Genomic DNA, 22,490 nt, shown 5'->3' with positions numbered 1-22,490 from the left:
CTGCATGATTGTCAGAATCTACAGATAAATTATTGGAATTAATAAGATTTTTAGCACAGCGATTGGCTGTAAGATCAAAACAGAGAATAAGCTGAATTTCTATAAATCAACAATAAGAAGAAAATAATTGCTTAAAAGACACCATTTATAATACCAACAAAAAATATACAGTACTACCCTGACCAGCATGGGTCAGTTGGTTGAGCATCATCCCGTAAAGCGAAAGGTCACGGGTTTGATTCCCAGTCGGGGGTGAGAGGCACCAATGGACATTTCTATCACACATTGATGTTTCTCTCCCTAACGTTCTCCCTCCCTTCCCCTCTCTCTAAAAATAAATAAATAAAATCTTTAAAAATACATATATACACAATACTTAGGATTAAGCTAACAAGATAAGCAAAGCCTTTATGGAGAAAGTTTTTTAGACAACTTTTTTCAAACAATCAGAGCATTCTGTCTTCTCATAGGTTACTGCCAGTTAAGAGTCAAGGCACCATGTTAACATATACACATGCATGCCAGGTAGATGGGGCTTTGAGAAAGACTTTTTCTGCATAGATCATGAGAGGGGAATCCGAGACTCAGTATATTACCCTCCCTTTTCCTGAAGCATAAAGCTGATAGAAAACTTAGATCCACTGCTTCTCCAAAACTGCCACGTTCATGCCACTTTTGATCTCTAGCAGTCCCAAGGTGGCATGGCAGAAGGAATTTGGCTTTTCCTTGGATGCCCAGAGTTTTAGAGCCCACCAGGATCCAGACGGTAAGATTTCTCATATTCGACCATTCTTTCTTCCTAGGTCAATCACGTCCGTCCGGAGTGAACTGATTCCATACCTAGTAAGAAAACAGTTTTCCTCAGCTTCCTCACAACAAGGACAAGAAGAAAAAGAGGAGGATCTAAAGAAAAAGGAGCTCAAGTCCCTAGGTTAGTGTTTGGGTTGGCATAATATGGTCGGGGGAGTAGCGCCCTTGGAAAGAGTGCCCGGGTAGCTTAGCCCAGCCTAAGATGCCTGTCCCAAGGCAACAGAGTTTTGTCTAGCCACCCGGCAAGACAGGCTCGCTGTGCCACTCACTGAGCTCTGGGTAAGCTTGCTCAAGCAGATCCTGTCACTGTGCTCTTCAGAGACAGACTGATCATGCCTCAGGTCCATTCTCTGGTTCATAGCTCTGGTTTGACTGTGTTCCTCGTTAGACCATTTTAACTTTAAACTCTGCCCGCCACTTCTCAGTTCCCCTGTTTTCTAGGCTCTGGGCAGCCCCACTCCTGACTAAACTCAGCCGCTTCTGTCAAGGGAAGAAAGGTGTACAATTACAGTCCAACCAGAGGCCGGCCAGAGGTCTCCTTCCCAGGGTATAAGGGCAAGGTCTGTCTTGTTTGCTCTCATATCCCTGCCTCAAAATATATATTTATGAAATGAATTATTAGCTCTGTGATCTGAGGGAGGTTACTTAATCTTCTTCCTTTTTTTTTTTTTGCAAAACAGGACATTTTATTTGACCTTAGATAACATACTGCCCAATTTGCCTCAGCTGTGATATGTAGATAGATTTAGGTTGCTTTTTGGTGTACTCAGCCTTCTGAACCCCAGTTTTCTTATCATAAAATAAAAGATCCCAAATGATTATTGTAAGAGTTGAGAAACTAGAGCCCAACTATTCTGTGTTATTTCTGTCTTAGTACAACTCCCAGATATGGTGATAGAGGCCAGGCTGACAATATGGCAGGTCGCTAAAACCTGGACACTTGCTTGTGTTGCTTCATGATTTACAAGAGTCACCTATTTTTTTCCCCGGTAATGCTTGGTTATTGGTTAAACTTGCTTTAGAACCTCTTTTTAAACACTTTTGTATCATACAATATTTCAAATGTACCAGAAAGCACATTGCCTCTTTTAATTTTACTTAGTCTTTGAGGCTTTAGTGGGATTTCCTCAGGGTCCATGCTGCGTGGGTGAGTCCCAGCAGGAGAGGTGTAAGCTGTACCCTCTTTCAAAACTTAACTGAGTGTATATCCCCTCTCTCATCTCTCTCATTCACTTGCTTGGTTTGGGTGTTTGTTCTGAAGATATTTACAGTTTTATAAAAGAGGACAACACACTGACCTTTGCTCCCTATGATGGCTGCTGGAATGCCTGTCGAGGAGACACATGGGAAGACTTGTCCAGATCACAGGTGCGCTGCTATGTCCACATCATGAAAGACGGGCTCTGCCTTCGATTGAGCACCCTGGGACTCTACATAGAAGCAAACAGACAGGTGAGAGGATGGGTTTACAAGAGAAATCATGGAAGCTTCTTCCCTAGAAACAGACTGAGTCTTTTCTTTTTCTAAATCCTCAACCAAAAATATGTTTATTGATTTTAGAGAGAGAGGAAGGTTGAAAAAGAGAGAGAGAGAGAAACATAGATGTGAGAGAGAAACATCGATTGGTTGTCTCCCCTACGTGCCCCATTGCAGGATCAAACCTGCAACCTAGGTATGTGCCCTGACCAGGAATCAAACCCACAACCCTTTGGCATATGGGACAATGCTCCAACCAACTGAGCCACCCGGCCAGGGCCAGAGTAAGTCTTTTGTCTTATTTCTTCATTAGGTAGACAGTGACTTGTTCAGAATCCCTGTCATTCCTAAGGTTGAGAAAGATCTGAAATGTCAGGAGGGACCAGAGGTACCCAAGTATAGCAAAAGTAGCAGCAGAGGGCCTGGTCCATAGAGACAGAGCCTTGGTGACTCCAGGGGAAGGCTAAGGTCTCCCGGAAGGCATCTGGGTTCAGTAGCTTTCCTGTATTCTGCTCAGCACGGGGATCTCTACACTACTTCACAAACAAATATTTAAATACTGCATAATCATTACCGTGGTGAACATAGGCACAAAGAGGAGGCTTTCCTAAGAAGGTAAAGGAACAGAGTATAGAATAGCCAGATGGCAAAGCCTCAAGGAAGAAACATCTATGAGAGAGAAATGTCTGGAGACAGCATTAGAGGTTAGAGTCTTGCTAACCCCTTTTCTTTAACCCTGAGATTTATGAGACATGACAAATGAGTAGCTTCTTTTGAAGGGGAAGCAGCGCTGTGAAAGACAGGCCAGGTTTTAGTTTAGTTGAGGGATGCAGAGGGGACAGTGAAGGGGCCAGGGGTATAAGGGAGCTCTTTATTATGGAGCAGGCGCAGGAGGAGGAAGGTTTTAGGAGAGAGGGATGTTGAGACCATGAAAGGAAATGCAGAGCAGTGAAGGGTTGAAACGAGAATGGGAAAAGACAGATGAGTGGCATTCAAGGACAACAGGGATGAGATCACGTGAAGATTAGCTGTTGACATGGTTCCTGGTAGAACCTTGTGAAAACTCCGTGCAGGTGTAAGCTGGGGAATGGGATGGAGAGGTGAGGTAGAGTGATAAAAGATGTTGAGAGTTGGGATTAGGATTGAGTCCCTGAAGAAAACCTGGCTCAGGAATCTTCAGGACCCACACCATGCAGCGGGTATAGCCTCAGCCCCAGACCCCAAGCTGGCCTCGACCTGGATTGGTTATAGATCCAAGGGAATCCAGTCCAGAGAGTGTGTGAAAAATCACAACTAGTCCCATGTTCACTCAGAGCAGTCCTGGATAAAGTTAGCCCCAGTTTAGGGTCAGAGCCATTAGAAACCTTCTTTAATTTGACTTTTAGTTCTCTTCCTTCAGTTCTATGACTAGAGTCTGTCAGACAAGTCAAAAACAGGTCCATGGACAGCCTGAGGCTAGAGAAGTATCCTCTGAAGTGCCCGCGCAGGCTATGCCGCAGACAGGCCCGAATGGCCTTGGCTGGGGTGTAATAGCGAGCCCAGGGATTGGGACAGGGATTAGCATTCATACTGCTAGTGCCGCCAGTCCGGCAAGGCCACCCTCAGCCATTGTGGCCACCACACACAGTAGGATATCATATCAGTCTGCCCATGCTGCAGAGTCATAGGGAGGCACACTATCTGTGCCTTCTTAAGGGGTCCAGAGCGAAAACTCTCCATACTCATAACCTTTTCAGTGTTCTCATACTAGAGAGAGAATGGTGGAAACTTTCCCTTCAGCATTTTATTTTAGCTGGTGAAGAATATGGATGCTTTCTCTGGGTCTGTCCTGATCATGGAATTTGTCTAACATTACTCTAATTCTCAGCTCATGCCCGCCACAGTGGTCCAGGAGGTGAGCAGGAACCTAGGATAGCTACAGTCAAGATTCAGGATGCTCCTTGCCCTCATTAGGCCTCCTCTCCCATCTCACTACCTCCCAGCTGAGGGACATGGCATTACTTTCAGGGAGGATACTCTTAGCTCAGAAACTAAGGATAAGACCATCTAGAAGCTACTTCATAACTAATCCTCATCCTAGGGGAAATACAACAGCCTCCTGCTCTGCCTCATCCAGATAGGAAGCTGTGGCTGAACTTTCCCCACATCTCTCACTGGCATTGGGCTCTACCTAAGGTGCTTTCAAGTGTGTTCTGGTCTTTCTCTAATGACCAAACCTCTTTCCTCAAGGTGCCGAAATTGCTACCTATTCTTTGTCCAGAAGAATCGCTGGTCCATTCATCAGCCCAGATAGTCAACAGGCACTTGGTAAGTACCATCTTGGGCAGGGCAGGTATAGGACAATCTGTGGATGCCTTGAGGCGTATCCTTGTGAAGCTGGATTGGCTCACCAGCCTGGAACCTCATTAGCCCCAGGGAAATCCTAACTGGGTTCTGGTTGTAGGATTTCATTTTCTAGCTCAGGCACTCTAGAATCTGCCTGCACAGATGCTGACCCCAGCTATACAAACCCTGTAAAGAAGGTCCTGGGATTCATATACAGGAGTTTTCCATCTCTCTCCCTTTTCTTACCCTTATTTGAGCACTCTCTGCGAGAAAGCACATCTATATACCCAAGTGCATGAGTGTATAAGTTTGAGTTGGTCCCAGAGATATTATGTAACCTTGTGACCCTGAGAAATACTGATGATGGTCCCTCTTCCTGAAGTGTCTCTGAGAAAATACCCTATTAGACCCCACTAAGGGATCTGGGGGGTTAGTTTGTATTGGCTGAGATGAGTGGACAAAGTTTTATATTTGCCTTTTGCAGGTTGGAGGTGACTGCCTCATCGGTCCAGATACACAGGTTGGGGAGAAGTCATCCATTAAGCATTCGGTCATTGGTTCATCCTGTGTCATAAGAGACAGAGTGACTATCACCAGTTGCCTTCTCATGAACTCAGTCACTGTGGAGGAAGGGTATGTTTCCCCTTGTGACCACTTGAGGCAAGACCCTGGTACCCCTTGGAAGCTTTGGGGGCCAGTCCAGCCTGGGAAAGGGCTCAGACTGGGGAAAGGGAAAAAGAGGAAAAGGTGAAGGGAGGAATGTTCTAGGCCCTTTGAGGTCTTAGTTTTGGCTCCATAATGAAATGGTCTCCAAAAGGATTTCCAGTGGCTTCTCACACATGTGACAAATATGGTCCTGTAAGAAACTGCCATCTCTTGCTTTGATATCCTACTTGATGGGATGGCATAATAGTGAGCCACTGGCAATGCTGGAATGACACTACCAATATCTAAGGGTCACCTTCCCTTGTATGTGTCCAGAGCAGCCCTGAAGAAGGCAGAGGCCCAAGGGTACTGGACATATAAGCCACACACTGTTTTGAGGGAGAGTTTCTCTGTTTTAAGTTATGGAGAATAGTCACCCATTTTGAGATCCCATAGTGTCGAAAACCATGTTTATGAACAGCCTGTACTTAGAGTAAGAAAACTTGAATGATGTTTAATAGGATTCTTCCTCTGTATGGACTTCAGATTTTTCCTTGTATAAAAAGCAAGCATAGGTGATGGGAGAGAGGAGGATTATTACAAAATAAATGGTTTTCAGACTTTTTCTTAAAATAAATCTTATGCAGAAACTCAGTATTCAAAACTGATAAAACCATAGTGCTTTGGAATACAGTGGGGAACTTATCCTTCCTATAGTATGTGAAGCAGATCTGTAAAACAGATTTTGAAAACCACTAGGCTGGATCAGCCGAGATTGAGCGTAGCTCAGACATCTGTTGATTTCTCCGCCCAGGAACAGATAGGAGAGAAGTGTAGGGGAGGGCTGCAGGGCCAGCAAAAGCTGCGCTGCCTCCCTTGGCTGCCAGCGTGAGGTTGGGAGAAGCAACTTAGAAGAAACAGAGGCTCTGCAGGGAGAGAAAGACACTTTCAAGTAACCTGTCATTTCAAAGAACAGAAAAAGACCTCTGGGAAATTAAAAATATGATAACATTTTATTTTAGAAACATCTCCCCATTTTGATAGCTCAGATAGATTTCACCATCTAAGAAGAGGCTCTGCTGACTATTCTGATCAGACGTAATCTGTCCCAATACTCTCTGTCACATCAACCTCTTTTATTTCCTTTATAGCATTTTTACTGTCTGTCCTTATCTTGTTCACCTGTCTCTCACAAGTAAATTGTTATTTTGAGGATGGAAGTACCTCATCTTTCTGTTTCACTGTTATATCTTGAGGGCCTATAGGGACTCAATATATACGTATTTGTTACATAAAAGAATCTTAAACAATTCTTAATAATTGCAATATACAATTCAAAGAAGAATAATACAACAGGAAACAAGTCTGTATAGATGTACAAAGACCAAATCATAGACTATCCCCTAAGGAGTTTAATAGGTAATGGTAATTTAAGAGTTTAAAGCAAAGGAATAACATGATTAAATTCACATTTCATGAAGATCATTTTGGCTTCAGTGTGGAGGAGGATCTGAAGAGGGTAAACATGGAGGCAAGAAGTCTACTGAAATAATCCTGGTTAAAAAAAAGAGGGTGGAGGTATCCAAGATAATGGTAGAGTACACAACAATCAACCGGAATAATCAACTAAATAGACTAGCTAACAGAAATCTTATAACGAAGGATTTACAGAAGAAGCCACATCAGGACTGGTAGGAAGGGCAGAGAAAAGGACTGGCCCCACACCCACCTGTAACGACTGAGAACCCAGAGGGCCACTGTAGGTGCAAACCACTCTCCTTGCCCCCACCGAGGAGCATAGGGTCTCAACCCCAAGCAGGGCTCCCAGTCCAGAGCACCAGAGCTGGGAAGAGGAGCCCACATAACATCTGGCTGCAAAAATCAGTGGAGATTCTGTCCACTAGGGAGAGTGCAGATTTAGGAATAGTTGGCATAGAGGTGGTAACTGAAGCCATGGGAGTAGGGAAGATCACTAAGGGATAGTGTGTGGCATTAAAAGGAGAGAAGCTAAGATAAAATCTTGGAGAACATCAGGAATTTTAGAAGTAAGAAGTGGTATCTAAGGAAACTGACAGAGAATGAGCAAGGAAAGGATAAAAAGGGTAAGGAAGAGGACAGCTGGTAGGTGAAGCCCAGGTTTCTAGTTGGGGAAACAGGGAAGATGGTGGAGTACTCGAGGAAGGGTGAGGGAGGAGCAGATTTGTGGAGATACAAGGCCTGTGTAGGGCACGTGTGGTTAGAATACTGCATCCAGGTGTAGTTAGAATGCTTAAGAACAGTAAACACCAGAGTCAAATAGTGGTTACCTCTGATGGAAGGAGGGAAATGGGACCAAAGAAAGATGCGCGGCAGGTTGTAGTGCTTGTTTCGTGGGCTGTTTGGTGTGTACACAGGTGTTCTTTATATTCTCTGGACTTCTCTATGCCTGAAACATTTTATTAAAAATAATATATGGTTCTTCATCTAGAGCAGTGACTTTCAACCAGTGTGCTGTGAGAATTTTTAAACATTGAGTACCTGACTATTTAGTCAAGGGCACTGACCTCTTTTTCCTTAGATTGTCAAATTAAAAAAATGACAACCAAAAACAAAAATAGCCGTCTGGTGTGAATGCCCTGTCTTGAACCATAAATATGTAGGTCATACAATAACATCTTATTGGTCACGTCACATAAGATTACATCTGACTGGCTAATTCTTGGTACGAGAAATCCTTACATACAAGTATAGGCACCTGATTTTTTAAGTCGCTTAGGAACAAAAAGGGTAGGTGGTTACTTTTTATTTTATTTTTTTGTAAATCAGTCAAAATTATACCTTTTTTTTTTGTCAGATTGACAAAAAAGTATATTTTGTGTGTGCTGCAGAATTTTAGTAATTAGTTTATGTGTACCATGGGGGTGAAAAAGATTGAAAATCACTGGATTAAGGTTAAGAGGCTTTGGCATCTGGGAAGATATGGATGAGTCAGCGCTAATCTTTGGGCTGAAGTAATGAGTCAGGCCTTTAGTCACATGCCTAGAAAAGATTATGAGTATGTTTAGAAAGCCTGCCAGCTAACCTCTGGAGAAGAGCCTGCCTGTCCTCAGTAACAGAAGTTTCATGGCTCTTCGCCAAGTGCTCCCGAGTCAACACCTGAGGCAGAAGCCCATGACACAGTGGAGAGTCACCACTGTGTAGGCTTAGGCACATTGCTCAACCTCTGCGAGCTTCAATTTTCTCTAAAAATTAGAATAAATACCACTATCCCTACAGGTTTGCTAAAAAGATTAAGTTACACATGAATATAAAGTGCTCTGTGTAATGGAGAAGTTGTTAGACGTTCGATTTATGTGAGTTCCCTTTCCTCCTGGACTAAGGTGAAGAAAGTCCTGACTGGAGCCAGAAGAGAAACAACAGTTTGGAATCACTCTTGCTCCCCAGGCCAGGGCTTCCTTCTCATGTCGTCTGCTGAAGCCTGTCGCACAGTGTTCCTGGCCAAGCGGTGAACTTATTGAAGTCCTCTGTTTTCTCATGGCCTTCTCTCCACTTAAGCATTAGAGTTTCCAGGGTAATTTACCAAGACCCGCAGCTTTGCTTAAAATTTAAGCCCACCAAGGAGAAATGAAGACCAAAGCCCCAGGAATCTTAGCTGTCTCCGAGCAGCTTCTTAGAGAACAAAACCAGGCGTTGGCACAGCAGGCTCCTTAGTACCATGTGGAAAGTTAAAACTAGAAGCAAAAACCGTAGTGCTGGTACTGGCGCCGGTTCTTTTCTTGAGTTACAATACATAGGAAGCTGCCTCCCCTCCCGCTTTAAGCGTGAGCAGAAGAGGCATTACTGTGGACTGGCAAGCTGGAGAAGACTTGTTTAATACAGTGGCACCTCTAGCATGAACAAACACAAACATTTTCAGTAAAATCTTTAATCTTAGGGTTTCCTTCTGGACAGAGGGAAGGGTATAGTGACTTGAAATTTTTGCAGAGTACCTCAGCTTTGCTAATGGAGGTGACTTGTGACTGCAGCAATGATTATGGGCAACAATTGAAGAAACAAGTGGTAGAAAAGAGCTTCACTCTCACAAACCATCTTGTTAGGTGTTCACCTCAAAGCCTTGATCCACTGACCAAGACCCTCAGGGGAACCCCCGGCTTCGCATGAGTCAACCCACTTTTTCCCGGTCACATCTGCAGACTGTGCAGTAGTGGTTTGTGTGTCTCAGAGGACACCACACACAAAACAGATAAGAAAAGCCACATAAGAGGTTCTGAAGACCTCAGTCAGGCCTGCTCAGCACAAGGAGAACCCAGGCTCTCCATTGCTGGGGGGCTCCGACCTCAGTCATTCCAGTCGCCTCCTTTCAGAAATGGTTCCCACTCACATCCCAGATTCCAAAATAGCCAGTTACTAGTCTCTAATTATGGCTGCTTGAGTTTCTGTTGGCTGTTTTTTGTCTGCTGACCATGTTTACATCTTGCCCAGCTCCAGAGCATGCTTTCATGGGCTCTTAAAACTCCTGAGCAGGAAGTGTGCCCCTAACCCCCCAGTTTTTTCAGTGACAAACTGGTAGCCAGTTGCAAGCCTGCCCTGTCCCAGGAGCCTATGTATCTGAAGTTTTCTGTAATTCCCTACTATTCTACAGGGGAGAGTTTCCCCCAAGGAGCAGGAACCACTCTAACTTCTGACTGGACTGCTTTTCCTAACATAGAGAGCAAGTTGGAAAGTTGTGGAAGGTCCCTCAATGCCCACCTAGTGAGTACATTCTGAGTTTGAGCCAAAAAAACAAACAAACCACAAACTAACACTGTCCCCGCCCATCTCTAGCACATACAGCAAAGGTGCTATGGCCTTGGCCATTTACTGCTTTCCCACAGCATAGAGGTAAAAAGATTTTGGAATGACATAAAATGCTAGGTTTGGGGGGGGGGGTTGTGTTTTGTTTTTGGTGGTTTTTTTTTTCATTTTACTAAAGGTTTGGCACTCGAGAGAATCTTTTTTAACAGGCTGTGCATCAATAGTTTCAGTCCTTGGAATACCCCTTCTCCATCCCCCATGCCTCCTAGGTTGCCTGAGGATTTTTCCTTAGTTGGTGTTTTGTTTTGTTTTTTCATTCTTGGAAATTTTTTTTTAAGATTTTATTTATATATTTTTAGATAGAGGGAATGGGAGGGAGAAAGAGAAGAAGAGAAACATCAATATGAAAGAGAAACATTGATCAGTTGCTTCTTGTACGTGCCCTGGCCAGGACCGAACCCACAACTCAGGCATGTGCCCTGACTGGGACGTTTCACTTTGCGGGACAACACCCAACCAACTGAGCCACACTGGTCAGGGCTGTTGTGTTTGTTTTGTTTTGTTTAGATGGATGCTCACACCCTTCTTACTCACCTCTTTCTTCCCTCCATCTGCCCCTGACTCTTTAGGGCACTGAATATTGCCTTGTTAAGGCAGAGCTCCTTCCAGAGCCATCTCAGCTCTGCAAAGCAACTCGGCAGATCCAGGCTTCCTCCAGTCTTTCCTCTTCTTAATTTATTTGTATGGTGTTTTGGTTAAATGCACAGATTCTGGAGTCAGGCAGACCTAGATTTGAATCTGCTCCTTGGCAGTTTCGTGGTTTTGAGTAAATGGTTTAACTTCTCTGTTGCCTTATCTACAAAATGTGGTTATTTTTACTACATCAGAGGTAAAAATGATACTCTCAACCATCATCTAGGAAGCTTTTTTTCCTAATTAAATACGCAAGGCCCTTCATCCTAGACCTACCAAAAAGTTTGATGGGGCCAGCACATTGAGAGGGTTTTTGTTTGTTATTTTTAACATTATCCAGGTGATTTTTCTGATGAAATGGCTAGATTTGTAAGACACTCCTGTAATATACATAGAATATTTAACATAGTATTCAGCATGGAGTAGGTTGCAATAAATGCTCGTGGAGAGTTTCAAAATCTTCTCTCTCTTTCCTCTCACCCACCACATTCCAAGAGCCAGGAAGATGCTTTTTAAACACATTTAAATGTTAAGAGCCAGCAGTGCTACTCTTGGGAGTGTGGCGTTAGGGTCTGGAGTAGTCTTTTACGTGGCATGCAGATAGTTTGAAAAGCATCCTGTTTTTCCTAAATGAATATGGTTTTAACCACAGTCTGTGGTGAGAGCTCTGAGGCACCCGTTATTTCCACAGCCCATCTCCTAGGAAGATTCACGGCATCTGAGCTATAAATGAAATTTGGTATATATTCCCAGGCAAGGGGCAGGAGGGATAGGTCAGCCCAGCGACCAGCACCAGCTTCCACCCTCAACTAACGGAGGAAGGATTGGATGGAATTTAGGTCTGGGGTGCCTAAAAATCTGAAGTCAGAGTGTCTGCTCTTTTCAGGCTTTTAGGAGGAAGATCACTGTGACCATATCCAAACTCTGGGCTTCCCGAAAGCCAGGCCCTCCCTTGACCCAGCTGAGCCCTTCTGTCTTCTAGTGATAACTTCAGGCATGCAGCGGTTACCTGAACTGAGCAGCAGCTATTCCTAGCCTCTGGAGGAGCCAGAACCCCCAGCCCATAGTGGTGAAGACGGTAACGGGAGCCCGGAGTGCTCCCTAACTTAGCTACTGTGTTACAGGTGCATCATCCAGGGCAGCGTCATCTGCAACAATGCTGTGATCGAGAAGGGAGCAGACGTCAAGGACTGCCTCGTTGGAAATGGCCAGAGGATTGAAGCCAAAGGTAAACAAAACCCAAATTACAATCACAGATGCCATTTCTTACCTGTCACACTGATAATGCTCAGTGCTGGTGAGGACTAGGGAACAAGCACATGCATACACTGCAGGTGAGAACATAAACTGATAAAGTTATTCTTGCAAGGGAATTGACATCATTGTCAAATTTTTTAAATTTGACTTATTTCCATTTTTAAGAATTCATTGTACAGATAAGCTCAGATATGTATGCATCCTTACTATCCAAAAGTTAAAAACATAACAAATATATCAAATGGCCCTGATTGGCTTTAATAGTTTACAAGGACTCCTGGATATGAGAGAGAAAGGCCAGTAATCCAACAAAGGCTCTGACCTCATGAAGGCCTTGAGCACTTCATCTGACCTGATGCAATACTTAAGGGAGATAGCCCCACAGACTCCTGGCAACTTCTTCAAAAGCCATTCATTCAGAGCCATTCTCAACCACTTAGAGGTGATGTTATGAGCTGTGCTGTTAGCTCACTCTGCTCTGTAGCTGTAGAAGGGATATATAATGCTTGAGAGACATAGGAACATCAGGGTTTCCCTGCTGGGCTGGGAAAATGTGAATGGTCCATAATTTGGCTGAATGTTTTTAGACAAAAAATAGACAAAGCTCAAGATAATAGGAATGGCTAATTCCTTTTGAGATTATTCCTAAACCTAAAATAGGGTGGAGTGGGAGAGTTCCTGAAGGAATGTGCCCCACCAATTCTGTATTGGTAGAAGCCACATCATTTTCCTTCTCCCCAATAAATAAAGGCCTTCTTCACTGTTTTTCTCCTTTTATGAAGTCACACACCTCCCTTTTGAGCTTTAGAATCAATCAGACCTGAATTCAGGTCTCAGCTGTACAACTCATTAGATGTGTACCAGGTTAAAATTTGTTTAAACATTTTTAAAAATGTGTTTATTTTTAGAGAGAGGGGAAGGGAGGGAGAAAAAGAGGGAGAGAATCATCAATGTGAGAGAGAAACATCGATCTATTGCCTATTGTACATGCCCTGACCTGGGACCGAACCCGCAACCTAGGCATGAGCCCTGACTGGAAATTGAACCAGTGACCTTTCACTTTGTGGGATGATGCCCAGCCAACTGAGCCATACCAGTCAGGGCGAAGTTAAATTCTTAATCTCTAGGCCTCAGATTTTCAAAACTAGAAAAATTGAGCTAACAATACCTATCTTGGAGAATTTTTATGAGAATTAAATACAGTTAAATGTTATGAGGAGTACACCTAACTCCTGGAGCACACCAGCGGACTTAGAGCTCCACACTCCATGCTGTTGTGCCTCTCCATGCCTTGACACACCCCTTCTCCCTCTGGAATTCCTTTCTTGAAGACTCTGCCCAAGTGTTTTCTTCTCTATAGAACCTTCTCTGACTCTTCCCATGACTCCCTACAGCCAAACGGAGCATTCCTTCCTTTTCTGCACCCCTGTACTTTGTCAACACCTTTATTAAAGTACTTTCACAAGTTACAGCAATTATCTATGAATCTACCTCCCCTACTGGACTGAGGTCCTCAAGGGCAAAGATTGACTTATTCCAACATGTATCCTAGCTCTCAGAGCAAGTCCTGGTCCATAGTAGATTGGGCAGGGCCCGGGGGTCGGGGCGCAGGGGGGAAGAATGAGTGAATGAATTTTGGATCCATAAAGCATATTTTGGGGGATTTCAGGTTGGAAAGTGCTCCAGGAGATAGTTGCAATTATCATGGAGCTCTCCTTGCTTTTTTTCTAAACTTATACTAATAAAAGAACCACATGCAGCACTGATAACTGAACTAGGGAGATGTGGCCTTGGCTTGAAGCCATCTTTCACTCTTCTCCTCTTGAGCCTGGATGGAACTATCCTCTTCACTGCCTCTCTTTTCACATTCCAAGCACTTTCTTCCTCTGCATGTGAGAATTGCCGTTTCTGAAAGGCCTTTCCTGGATATCACCAATTTACCAATAAGGTTCTTTGTTATAAGCATAATAAACTAACTGATTTAAGCTGATAAAGAATTCACTGAGCTAGCACAGGTGAAGAGCTAGCTCACAGCTCTTCAATGGCTGCAAAATCAGGCATAGAAGATAAGTTATAGCCCTGACTGGTGTAACTCAGTTGGGTTGAATGTCGTCCTGCAAACTGAACGCCGGTTCAATTCCCAGTCAGGGCACATGCCTGGGTTGCATGCCAGGTTCCTGGTCAGGGGCATGCAGAAGGCAACCGATCGATGTTTCCCTTGCACATCTGTCTCGCTCCCTCTCCTTCACTCTCCCTTCCCCCTCTCTAAAAATAAATAAATAAAATATTTAATAACAAAGAAAGAAAGAAAAGAAGTTACAGCCAAGGATTTATACCCCAACCCGTTCTGGTGAAGACACTGCTGCCATTCCCACTGAACACTGGGACGGCTCGCGCTGCTTCTCCAACCACTCAGCAGCCCCAGAGTAGATTCTCTCTGGTTCCCCCTTCTTTGTATCACTAGTTTCCAGCCCAAGGTTTGAGGTTGCAGCGCCTGATAGGTCAAGCCAATGTCATATGTCCATGCCCTAGCTTCAAAGAACACTGGTGTTTTTAGTTTAATTACTGGCAGACACTCTACGCAGGGTCTTAGCAGAGAACCTTTGAGCAGGAGTGTTGGTCAGCAGCAGCGCGCTGGCTACCAGCACTTTCTGCTGTGATCACACACAGGCTGAGGGTAGGAGCCCGGGCGAGAGGGCTGGGACACCAGCTGAGACTCCAGCCCTGCAGGCATGGACGGTGCTGTTCTCCTGGAATGCTGTTGGCTTACAGCTATTGTTTACAGCTTTAAAATGTTTTCACATACACTGTCTTACTGGATCCTGGTCAAAGCCGTCTGACATCGGATTCGTTATTGACCCATTTGGTGAAGTGGAAACTGAGACTTTGAAAAGTTGAAATTTACCCAAGGTACAGAGCTAGTAGATGACAGAAATGGGTCTGCAGCCTCAATTATTGCCAACTGGCCTTTAAGAAGACCAACGGAAGAAGCCACTCCTGACTTGCCCCGCAGAATTTGATCAGTGATACCCTGTTTCTCCTTTTAGTCCATCTTTCCCAGACCAATAGGAAAAAATGTATTTGACTCCATATCCAAGCTCTTTCTGATCTTCAGGAACCTCAGGTCTTAGCTCCTTCCTCCTCCGCAACATATGAGCTCACCAAGGCCTACCCTGAGGTTGCAAAGGAACTTGTTTCTTGAGCAGCCGAAGTCTGTTGGTAGTTTCTTAAAAATAGGATTCAGAACCCCCAGCCTTTTCTCTGACTCTGTGGAAGGCCTTGGAAAGGGTCCCCACTGTTTCAAAAGCAGCTGTTCAGCTGGTCTGTGGGCTTGCTTTGTTATCCTGCCCCTTCCCCGTCTCATTGTATTTCTCTGTCCTTTGTTCTCTTCTATTTGGGTTTGTGACCCCCACACAGTGTTTCTTCCACCTCCTTCCTGCCCCTTTGTCTTTGTAAACTATCTCCTGCTCAACAAAAAGTAGAAACATCCCCCACTGCTTTCTTCTTTCAGTCTCTCCTGGAACCAGGAGCTGCTTCCTTTTGTTGTTTTTAAGAGTTTACTCCACAGGCTTATTTGAATGAGTGAACTCCATTTGCCAGCACCCTAGAGGTCCCCCCTTTCTTGTGCACCGGAACCTGGAATTTCACAGTTCCTGCTTCTCCTCCCCATTTCCAACAAAGTAATGGTGTTCCTCCCTTTTACTTTGCAAGGACTCCTTTTTATTCCTGTATAGAATTCATAATGACAACTGAATGCCAGATACTGAGGGTTTGAGGCATGGCATCTCCCACCAGGGAGCGCAGGGCTGGGCTTCAGTGTCTCCTGGGCTTTCTGGCTCTAATACTATGTGCCCATGTTTTTAACAAGAAGACCCCTTAATGGTCCTCCTGAAGGAGAGGTATCCAGGGAAGTTGTCTGGTAAACTGGAGAAGCCCAACGCTTCCCACTCTGTCCTCTACGCGGGGGACCGGTGTATCCAGCACAGTAGTCAGTGCCTTCCTGCTACAAGTTCTCCTGGCCAGTCACCTGTCCCCACTATCACTTGTCCTTGAGGCTGAACCATATGAATAAAGCAAATGCCTAGCCATCATTGCAGCTCCTCAAAACCTGTTACTAAGGATGACCCAGATAAACATCAACAACTCAGGTCTTCATTAGCAAAGAGCTCAATAGATGGCAAATCCCCAGTCAGTCTTACTCACATGGAATAATTTCGGGGGAAAAGCACTCAAACATTCATCCTGAGAAGTAATGCTGTCCCCTCTCCAAATTCCAATCATTTGCATACCACAGAGTTACCATATCCATAGCAGTCTCTTATCTCAAAAATGTGACTCAGTGTAGGCTTTTCTACCATATTCCAACACTACTAGGAGGACAAGCCATTTGTAACAGTTTTGGCTTTTTTCACCCCACCCCATCAGACTCAGTTAATGAAATTATCTCTGGCAAAAATCCTGGCAACCAAGTTTGACCTCCTGCCCAAGCCAATAGAAAAGCCAGAGCCAACAAAGTCAATACCTTGGAGACTTCAATTGAACACTTCGTCTGAGTCTTATATCACTATCAGTGAGAGAACTTGGATCTCTGTCCTGTGACTACAGCGATCAGTCTTTTGGCCATGAAAGTAGACCTGATGGGTGTGTGGGTCCAGTCCTGGCTGGCCGGAATCCTTCCCAGCTTCCCAACAGAGTAGCTTTTCATATGGGACTTCTCATTGCTTTCCATCCAATTGTTTTTTTCCCCAACTTACCATTCTCCCTTATATTCTTACCTTTAAGATCTTTTCCAACCTGAGTGCAGTCCAGAACTTTTGCAGGATGTTTATTGGAGCCCTCTTCCAACCCTGGCCCAGTAGAACTAGAACTGCTTGTTGCTCCCCTTTACGTTTCCCCCACCTTACTAAATCTCCATGAAAATATGTCTACCTCCAAAATACCAGATGTAATCTCTCTCCCCTGAAGCCCAGTGAGTTTTCTTCCACCCCCAGGCCAAGAGCAGACCAGAGGGCAGAGGAGAGTAGAGAAGGCAAGCCAGTGAAGGCTCAGGTTTTTATTTGGAGCCTGGCAGAGCACAAGAAAGCATTGTCTGACCCGGTCAGGCACCTCATTGGCCCCTCTGGTCTGGAGCACCGAGGGCCAAGAAGAACATTAGTTGGAACTAGGACTGTCTTCAGAACAGCCCAGTATCCCTAGAGACTAAGAAGAAACTGGATGAAGGAGGAACAAATGTCAAGGTCTAGATATGACAGGATGAGGCTGACTCATGGCTATAGAGGGATAAAGGGTAAAGTACGACTTTTGGAGGTGCCCTGGGAAGCTAATCAGAAAAGCATTTCCTTTGTTCTTTTCTGGTCAGTTTTATCTCAAGGGTGGAGCCTGATTGACAGTCACACTCCAGACTAGCCCTGCCCTAGGGGATTTGGCGGCCTGAGCGCTGTCTGGGCCTCCTCCCCATCCCGCTCCCTGAAGGAAGCAGATGGCCACAAGTGTAAAAAGGAGCACCTCCCAGGGCAGGAGTACGCGGGCCAGCCCCAGCACCATTCTGTAATCTCTGTTTAATACTTATCAAAGCACCATGCCGGGCTCTTTACATCAGTTACCTTATTGAACCCACCCAACTTTGTGAGGAAACTAAAGCCCAAAGACTTGGAACAGTTTGCTCAAAGTCTAATTAGAATTCAGATCTTTATGACTCAGGAGCTCTTTCCTTTCCTACATTGTCACTGTTTCTTCCTCTCTTTCCTGTCCCTTTCATCTCACATGAGATTGCCTCTGTCCGATGCGGTGCCATAACGGCAAATTTTGTGCAAGATGGAGACCTAGCTTTCTCATCCCTTGGAGAAAGTGAGAGAATTAAGCATGAGGATTCTGGATCCCCAAGCACTGTTGTTCTAATGCATGAGACGTGCCAATTATAATCCCTTGGAGAAGGAGATTGGAGACCTACTCCTCTGCATAGGCTTTTTTCTCTAAATCTCTACTCTCACTTAACCCCCAAAATACCCAAATATTCAACAAAGAGTTACTGCCTACTATATTCTAGGCTCTAATAAGGCATATATAAAAATGAATAAGACTTCCCTCTTGCTGTCTAGCTGCTCACAGTCTATGTAGAGAGACAGATGAGTAAAGAAATAAGTACAGTAAAATTTCACAGGTATCATGGTGGAGGATTATCAGGACTAAGAGCATAAAAGAAAAATGGATCAGTTCTTGGCACAAGGGTCGAGAGCACCATCTTAAAGGAAGGGATTAAGGCCAAATCCTGAAATTTTGGGCTATTTACCAAATATACAGAAGGGAAAAACCTCTCAAGCAAAGGGGAACCATGTAAGTAAGCAAGTACCTAAAGGCCAAAAAACAAATTGATGTGTTGGAAACTGGAAATCATTTAGAAAATCTAGAGTATAGGGTACAAGGGAGATGTAGCAAAAAAACAAGCTAGAAAAGTGAGTAGAACAGAAGAACATGTCTGAAATCTCAAAGGTCTCCAAAGCTTCAGTCAGAAACCCCCCTCCAGTGGCAGAGCAGAAAGAGGCTCCAGCTGTGGGCCGTGTGAACACACCCAAACGTCTCATGATCAGACTTGGTCCCATCATCAAGGATCTTCATTTGCTGCACCAAAGCCCTCTGAGACTGAAGTAGAGCCTCAGGAAAGACAAAGCGTCTGCCTCACCTATTAGGGTCACACTCAAGCCCCTAAGTGTGGCAAGAAAGGTACTAGACCTTTAGAGGCCATGGGAAGCTAGCCCAAAAAGAATACATTTTCAGCCAGCTGGTCAACCTTTTCTGTCAGAGCCAATAGAACCCTAAAAAACTTCTGTCTCCTGCATCTGTCCCATACCTATAGGCAAGAAATAGACGTGACACTCCTGGTTCCCCTTGTCCCTATCAGACCATTGGCTCCCTGCCTCCTTTCTATAGCTCTTGTTCCTGAAAGCTAACCCTCCTCTTACCTTTCATCACATCACTAGTCAGCTTTAAGGGCACTCCCTTAAATATATTGAGGGTTCGCAGTATTCCTCTTCCCTCCCTTTTCGAGATATCTTGGACAACTTAAAAACATTCATCAGTGAACCATCTAACACCCCTGCTTCATAATTTCCTGAACTTCTCTACTCTACCAACCTTTACCTCCTTTCAACTGTAGCTCTCTGCTCACATAACCGTTACCACAAATCTCTGAAATCGTTCATGTGCCCGTAGCTGTGCAAGACACTGGGGTATGATCATAAATACACTACCCCTGCCCTCAAGAGTCTTACAGAAGTAGAAGAGAATGATACAATAATGTAGAGACAGAGATATGTATTAGGTGGTGTGTTTTCACAAAGCAGAAAACGGGCAATTCAGAAGGGGTGGCACCCCATAATGGAGGTGCTTGATTAGGGCATTTAGGGTACAGTGTGGTAGGGGAGAAAGTCGTGGTGGAACAGCATGTGCTGAGGTCTAGAGCTATAAAATACTACTGCTTTAGGTACAAGCGGAGAATGGTGGAAGATGGAGCTAAAGAGGTAGGCAAGAGTCAGGACGTGGAGGGTTATAGGGGTCTGAGCTTTACAAAAATAATAGCTGCCACTATTTATTGAGCACTCAATGATTCTTTAATTCATTGAATCCTCACAACAACCCTATACAGTTGCTGCTGTTATTTCCATGTTACATATGAGGCATTTCCCTTTTCCCTTTGGATATCTTCATTTAACCATTTAGTCTTATTTCTCCTCACTCATTTCCCTCATTTCCTGTCCCCAAGCCACACCACAGTATTTCATGTTCCCCTTTCATACATCTTTATGTTTTTGCTCATGCTGTTATTTTTTTTTTATTTTTTATTACTATTATTGATTTAAGAGAGAGAGGGGAAGGAAGGGAGAGAGAAAGACTGATTTCTTGTTCCACTTTTGCATTCATTGGTTGCTTCCTGTGTGTGCCCTGACCCGGGATCAAACCCACAACCCTGGCATATTCGGCTGATGCTCTAACCAACTGAGCTGCCCAGCCAGGGTGCTTATGTTATTCTAATAGCCTGGAATGCCTTCCCTTTGATATACTTCCTGAAAAAAATTCTATTCATCATTTAAGACCCAGCTCCAGTTCCTCTCCTACATGAAGTCTTCCCAAAAGCCAGGTGTACAGAGTCAGTCCCCTCCTGCTGTGTGGGAAGATACTGTCTCTCCTATAGTCCCTTTGGCAAGTTATATTCCTAAGAGCTTCTTAAGAGCAGCGTCACATAAGAGAGGAATAAATGTTTATAAACACAAAATTAGAAGTAATTAGGTTTGAAATGGCATCTGTTGCTGACAGTTTTCAAACAACCTTTTCCTTTTCTTTTGTAGCCAAACGAGTAAATGAGGTGATCGTGGGGAATGACCAACTCATGGAGATCTGAGTTCTGAGCAAGTCAGACATCTTCCTCTTGGCCCCCAGAACTACAGATGTTGGCTGGCCCATCTGTTTGACTCTGTATTTATTTCCCAATAAAGAAGGGCTCCCAAAGGCATGCTGGAGACTTACGAAGTAGTGCCACGCTCCATACTGGGGGGGCCAGGGATACACAGTGTGTGTTGATGAGTCAAATGGTAAACACCATCTAGAGCCAGTGTGTGGAACAAAATAGGACACAATCGCCAAGCTCCCATGTACTGAAGTTACTAGGCAGGGGCAGCGGCTGTCCAGCGGTAAAGCTCCTAGGAGGGTGGCCTTCCAACTGGCTGGGCTAGCCTAGCCCTAGCCCGCAAAAGCACATCCCACCTGGAAGGATCTGAAGGTACTTCAGTCCCTGGCCCGCAGGCCTAGCTGCTGGCAGTGCCACCTCTGCCTGACATGTCCCCTGTACAGCTGCCTATCTGGGGCCGCCTGGCCCATGAGTCTCAGCCCAGGACTTATTAATACTCTGCCTCCATACCTGCCACGCAGATTCCCAGCCCCTGCCATCTCCCCACCCCCAGCCTCACCCTCTAACTCCTGCCATTCCCTCCCCCACCCTCCCAGCCTGTAGCCAATTTCTGCAGTTCAACTATGTCCCTTGGAGACTCTTAAAGCCAGCAGAAGGCAGCCCTTGCCTCGTCATCAAACCTATCCTCACCAGTTTTAGTGGGGCAAGAGCAATAAAAGAAAGCCATGGTCTGAGAAGCCAGACTCCTTCCCACCTCCCCTTAGTGTGATCTGTTCATCCAGGAAACTATATCATGGTTTGAAATTCTTTCTGACCCTTCTCCGGTTGTATTTCTGTCTTCATATCCTAATTATACAGACTCTCCTGCTTCAGATAATTGAGAAATGACATTTCCTTGCTCACAGCTCTTCTAGAGTCCTATCCACCTTCCCTTTAGCACCCCTCTCCGAGATGCACGTGCACGCTGCTCTTACCGATCCCTGTGCTGCTTTCACAACCTGCAGGAGTTTGGTGGAAGATAAAAGTGGTTCCTGGGGTGAGATTTCACCACCCAGGGTTAACAAAGTAAAGGTTTCTCTTGATGTGCTCACTGTGGGTGGCAGTAATTATAATCATAAAAGTACTGGTTTCTACATTGCCTCAAAAATCTGAAGTCTCTTAAGCTCATTTGAGTGATCTTGCCTGAATCTTAGTGTTGCTCTCACTGAACTTGTGGGAGACTGACGGGATGAGCATTCCTTCCCAGGGGATAGCCACCTCCACCAGCCCCATCTTGGGAGCTCTGCAGCTCCACGTTCTTCTCACTGGTCAAAACAAGGTTCCTGAAAGTTTGTCCTAATCAGACAGAAGCTGAAGTGGCCCAGCAGAAATGGCTGAATAGGGCTGCAGCGGCAGGAGTGGGACTTAAGAGTTGTGGTGGTGCCCAAGGCGGTCCTCTTTGGCACCGAACTTAAACTTGTGGGGCCCAGATGAGGCTGAAGACAGTCCTGGCCTGGAGGAAAGAAGACCTGCCCTCCGTAATGTTGCTTGGCTTTGGCCAAGCCGCTGCCTCTCCTCTGTCCCTGAGTCTGAGTTTCCCCAACTGTAAACAGGGAGAGTTGGACTGGTTCCTTTTTTTTTTTTTTTTTTTTTTTTTTTTTTTGGTAATTTATTGCACTCCACAGAGAGAGGGGAAGGAGGAGCAGGGAGAGAGAGAGAGAGAAACACAGATTTGTTGTTCCACTTATTTATACATTCATTAGTTGCTTCTTGTATGTGCCCTGACGGGGGATTGAACCCACAACCTTGGCATATGGGGTCGACGCTCCAAACTGACAACTACCCGGCCAGGGCTGAACTGGGTAACGTTTAAAGGCCCTTCCTCACCCTGGCCCTTCCTCACCCTGGCCCTTCCTCACCCTGGCTGCTGTGGCTTAGTAGACTGAGTGCCTGCCTGCAAACCAAAAGGCTGCCAGTTCGATTCCCAGTCAGGGCACATGCCTGGATCGCAGCCCAAGTCCCCAGTTAAGGGTGTGTGAGAGGCAACTGATTGATGTATCGCTCACACACCCATGTTTCTCTCCCTCTCTCCCTTCCCTTCTCTCTAAAACTAAATACAATCTTTAAAAAA

General features: G+C 44.9%; 1 protein-coding gene across 1 annotated transcript in view; it reads left to right on the top strand.

Annotated features, from left to right (window-relative positions):
* EIF2B3 (eukaryotic translation initiation factor 2B subunit gamma) overlaps window positions 1-21,690 on the top strand; it is a 104,855-nt gene extending 83,165 nt beyond the window's left edge. Inside the window, exons 7-12 of the mRNA XM_054572128.1 lie at window positions 804-931; window positions 2,072-2,262; window positions 4,516-4,593; window positions 5,096-5,244; window positions 11,847-11,950; window positions 20,322-21,690. Of these exons, the coding sequence (XP_054428103.1) occupies window positions 804-931; window positions 2,072-2,262; window positions 4,516-4,593; window positions 5,096-5,244; window positions 11,847-11,950; window positions 20,322-20,374 (703 nt within the window). The 3' untranslated portion in view covers window positions 20,375-21,690. The remainder of the gene's footprint in view (window positions 1-803; window positions 932-2,071; window positions 2,263-4,515; window positions 4,594-5,095; window positions 5,245-11,846; window positions 11,951-20,321) is intronic.
* Window positions 21,691-22,490: the final 800 nt, after the last annotated feature.

The sequence above is a fragment of the Pteronotus mesoamericanus genome, unplaced genomic scaffold (assembly GCF_021234165.1).
Source record: "Pteronotus mesoamericanus isolate MK-2021 breed Mesoamerican mustached bat unplaced genomic scaffold, CSHL_Meso_final contig_221, whole genome shotgun sequence".
NCBI classification, from domain to species: domain Eukaryota; kingdom Metazoa; phylum Chordata; class Mammalia; order Chiroptera; family Mormoopidae; genus Pteronotus; species Pteronotus mesoamericanus.
Note: the sequence above shows the minus strand (reverse complement) of the source record. Positions and strands in the feature narration are given on the sequence as shown.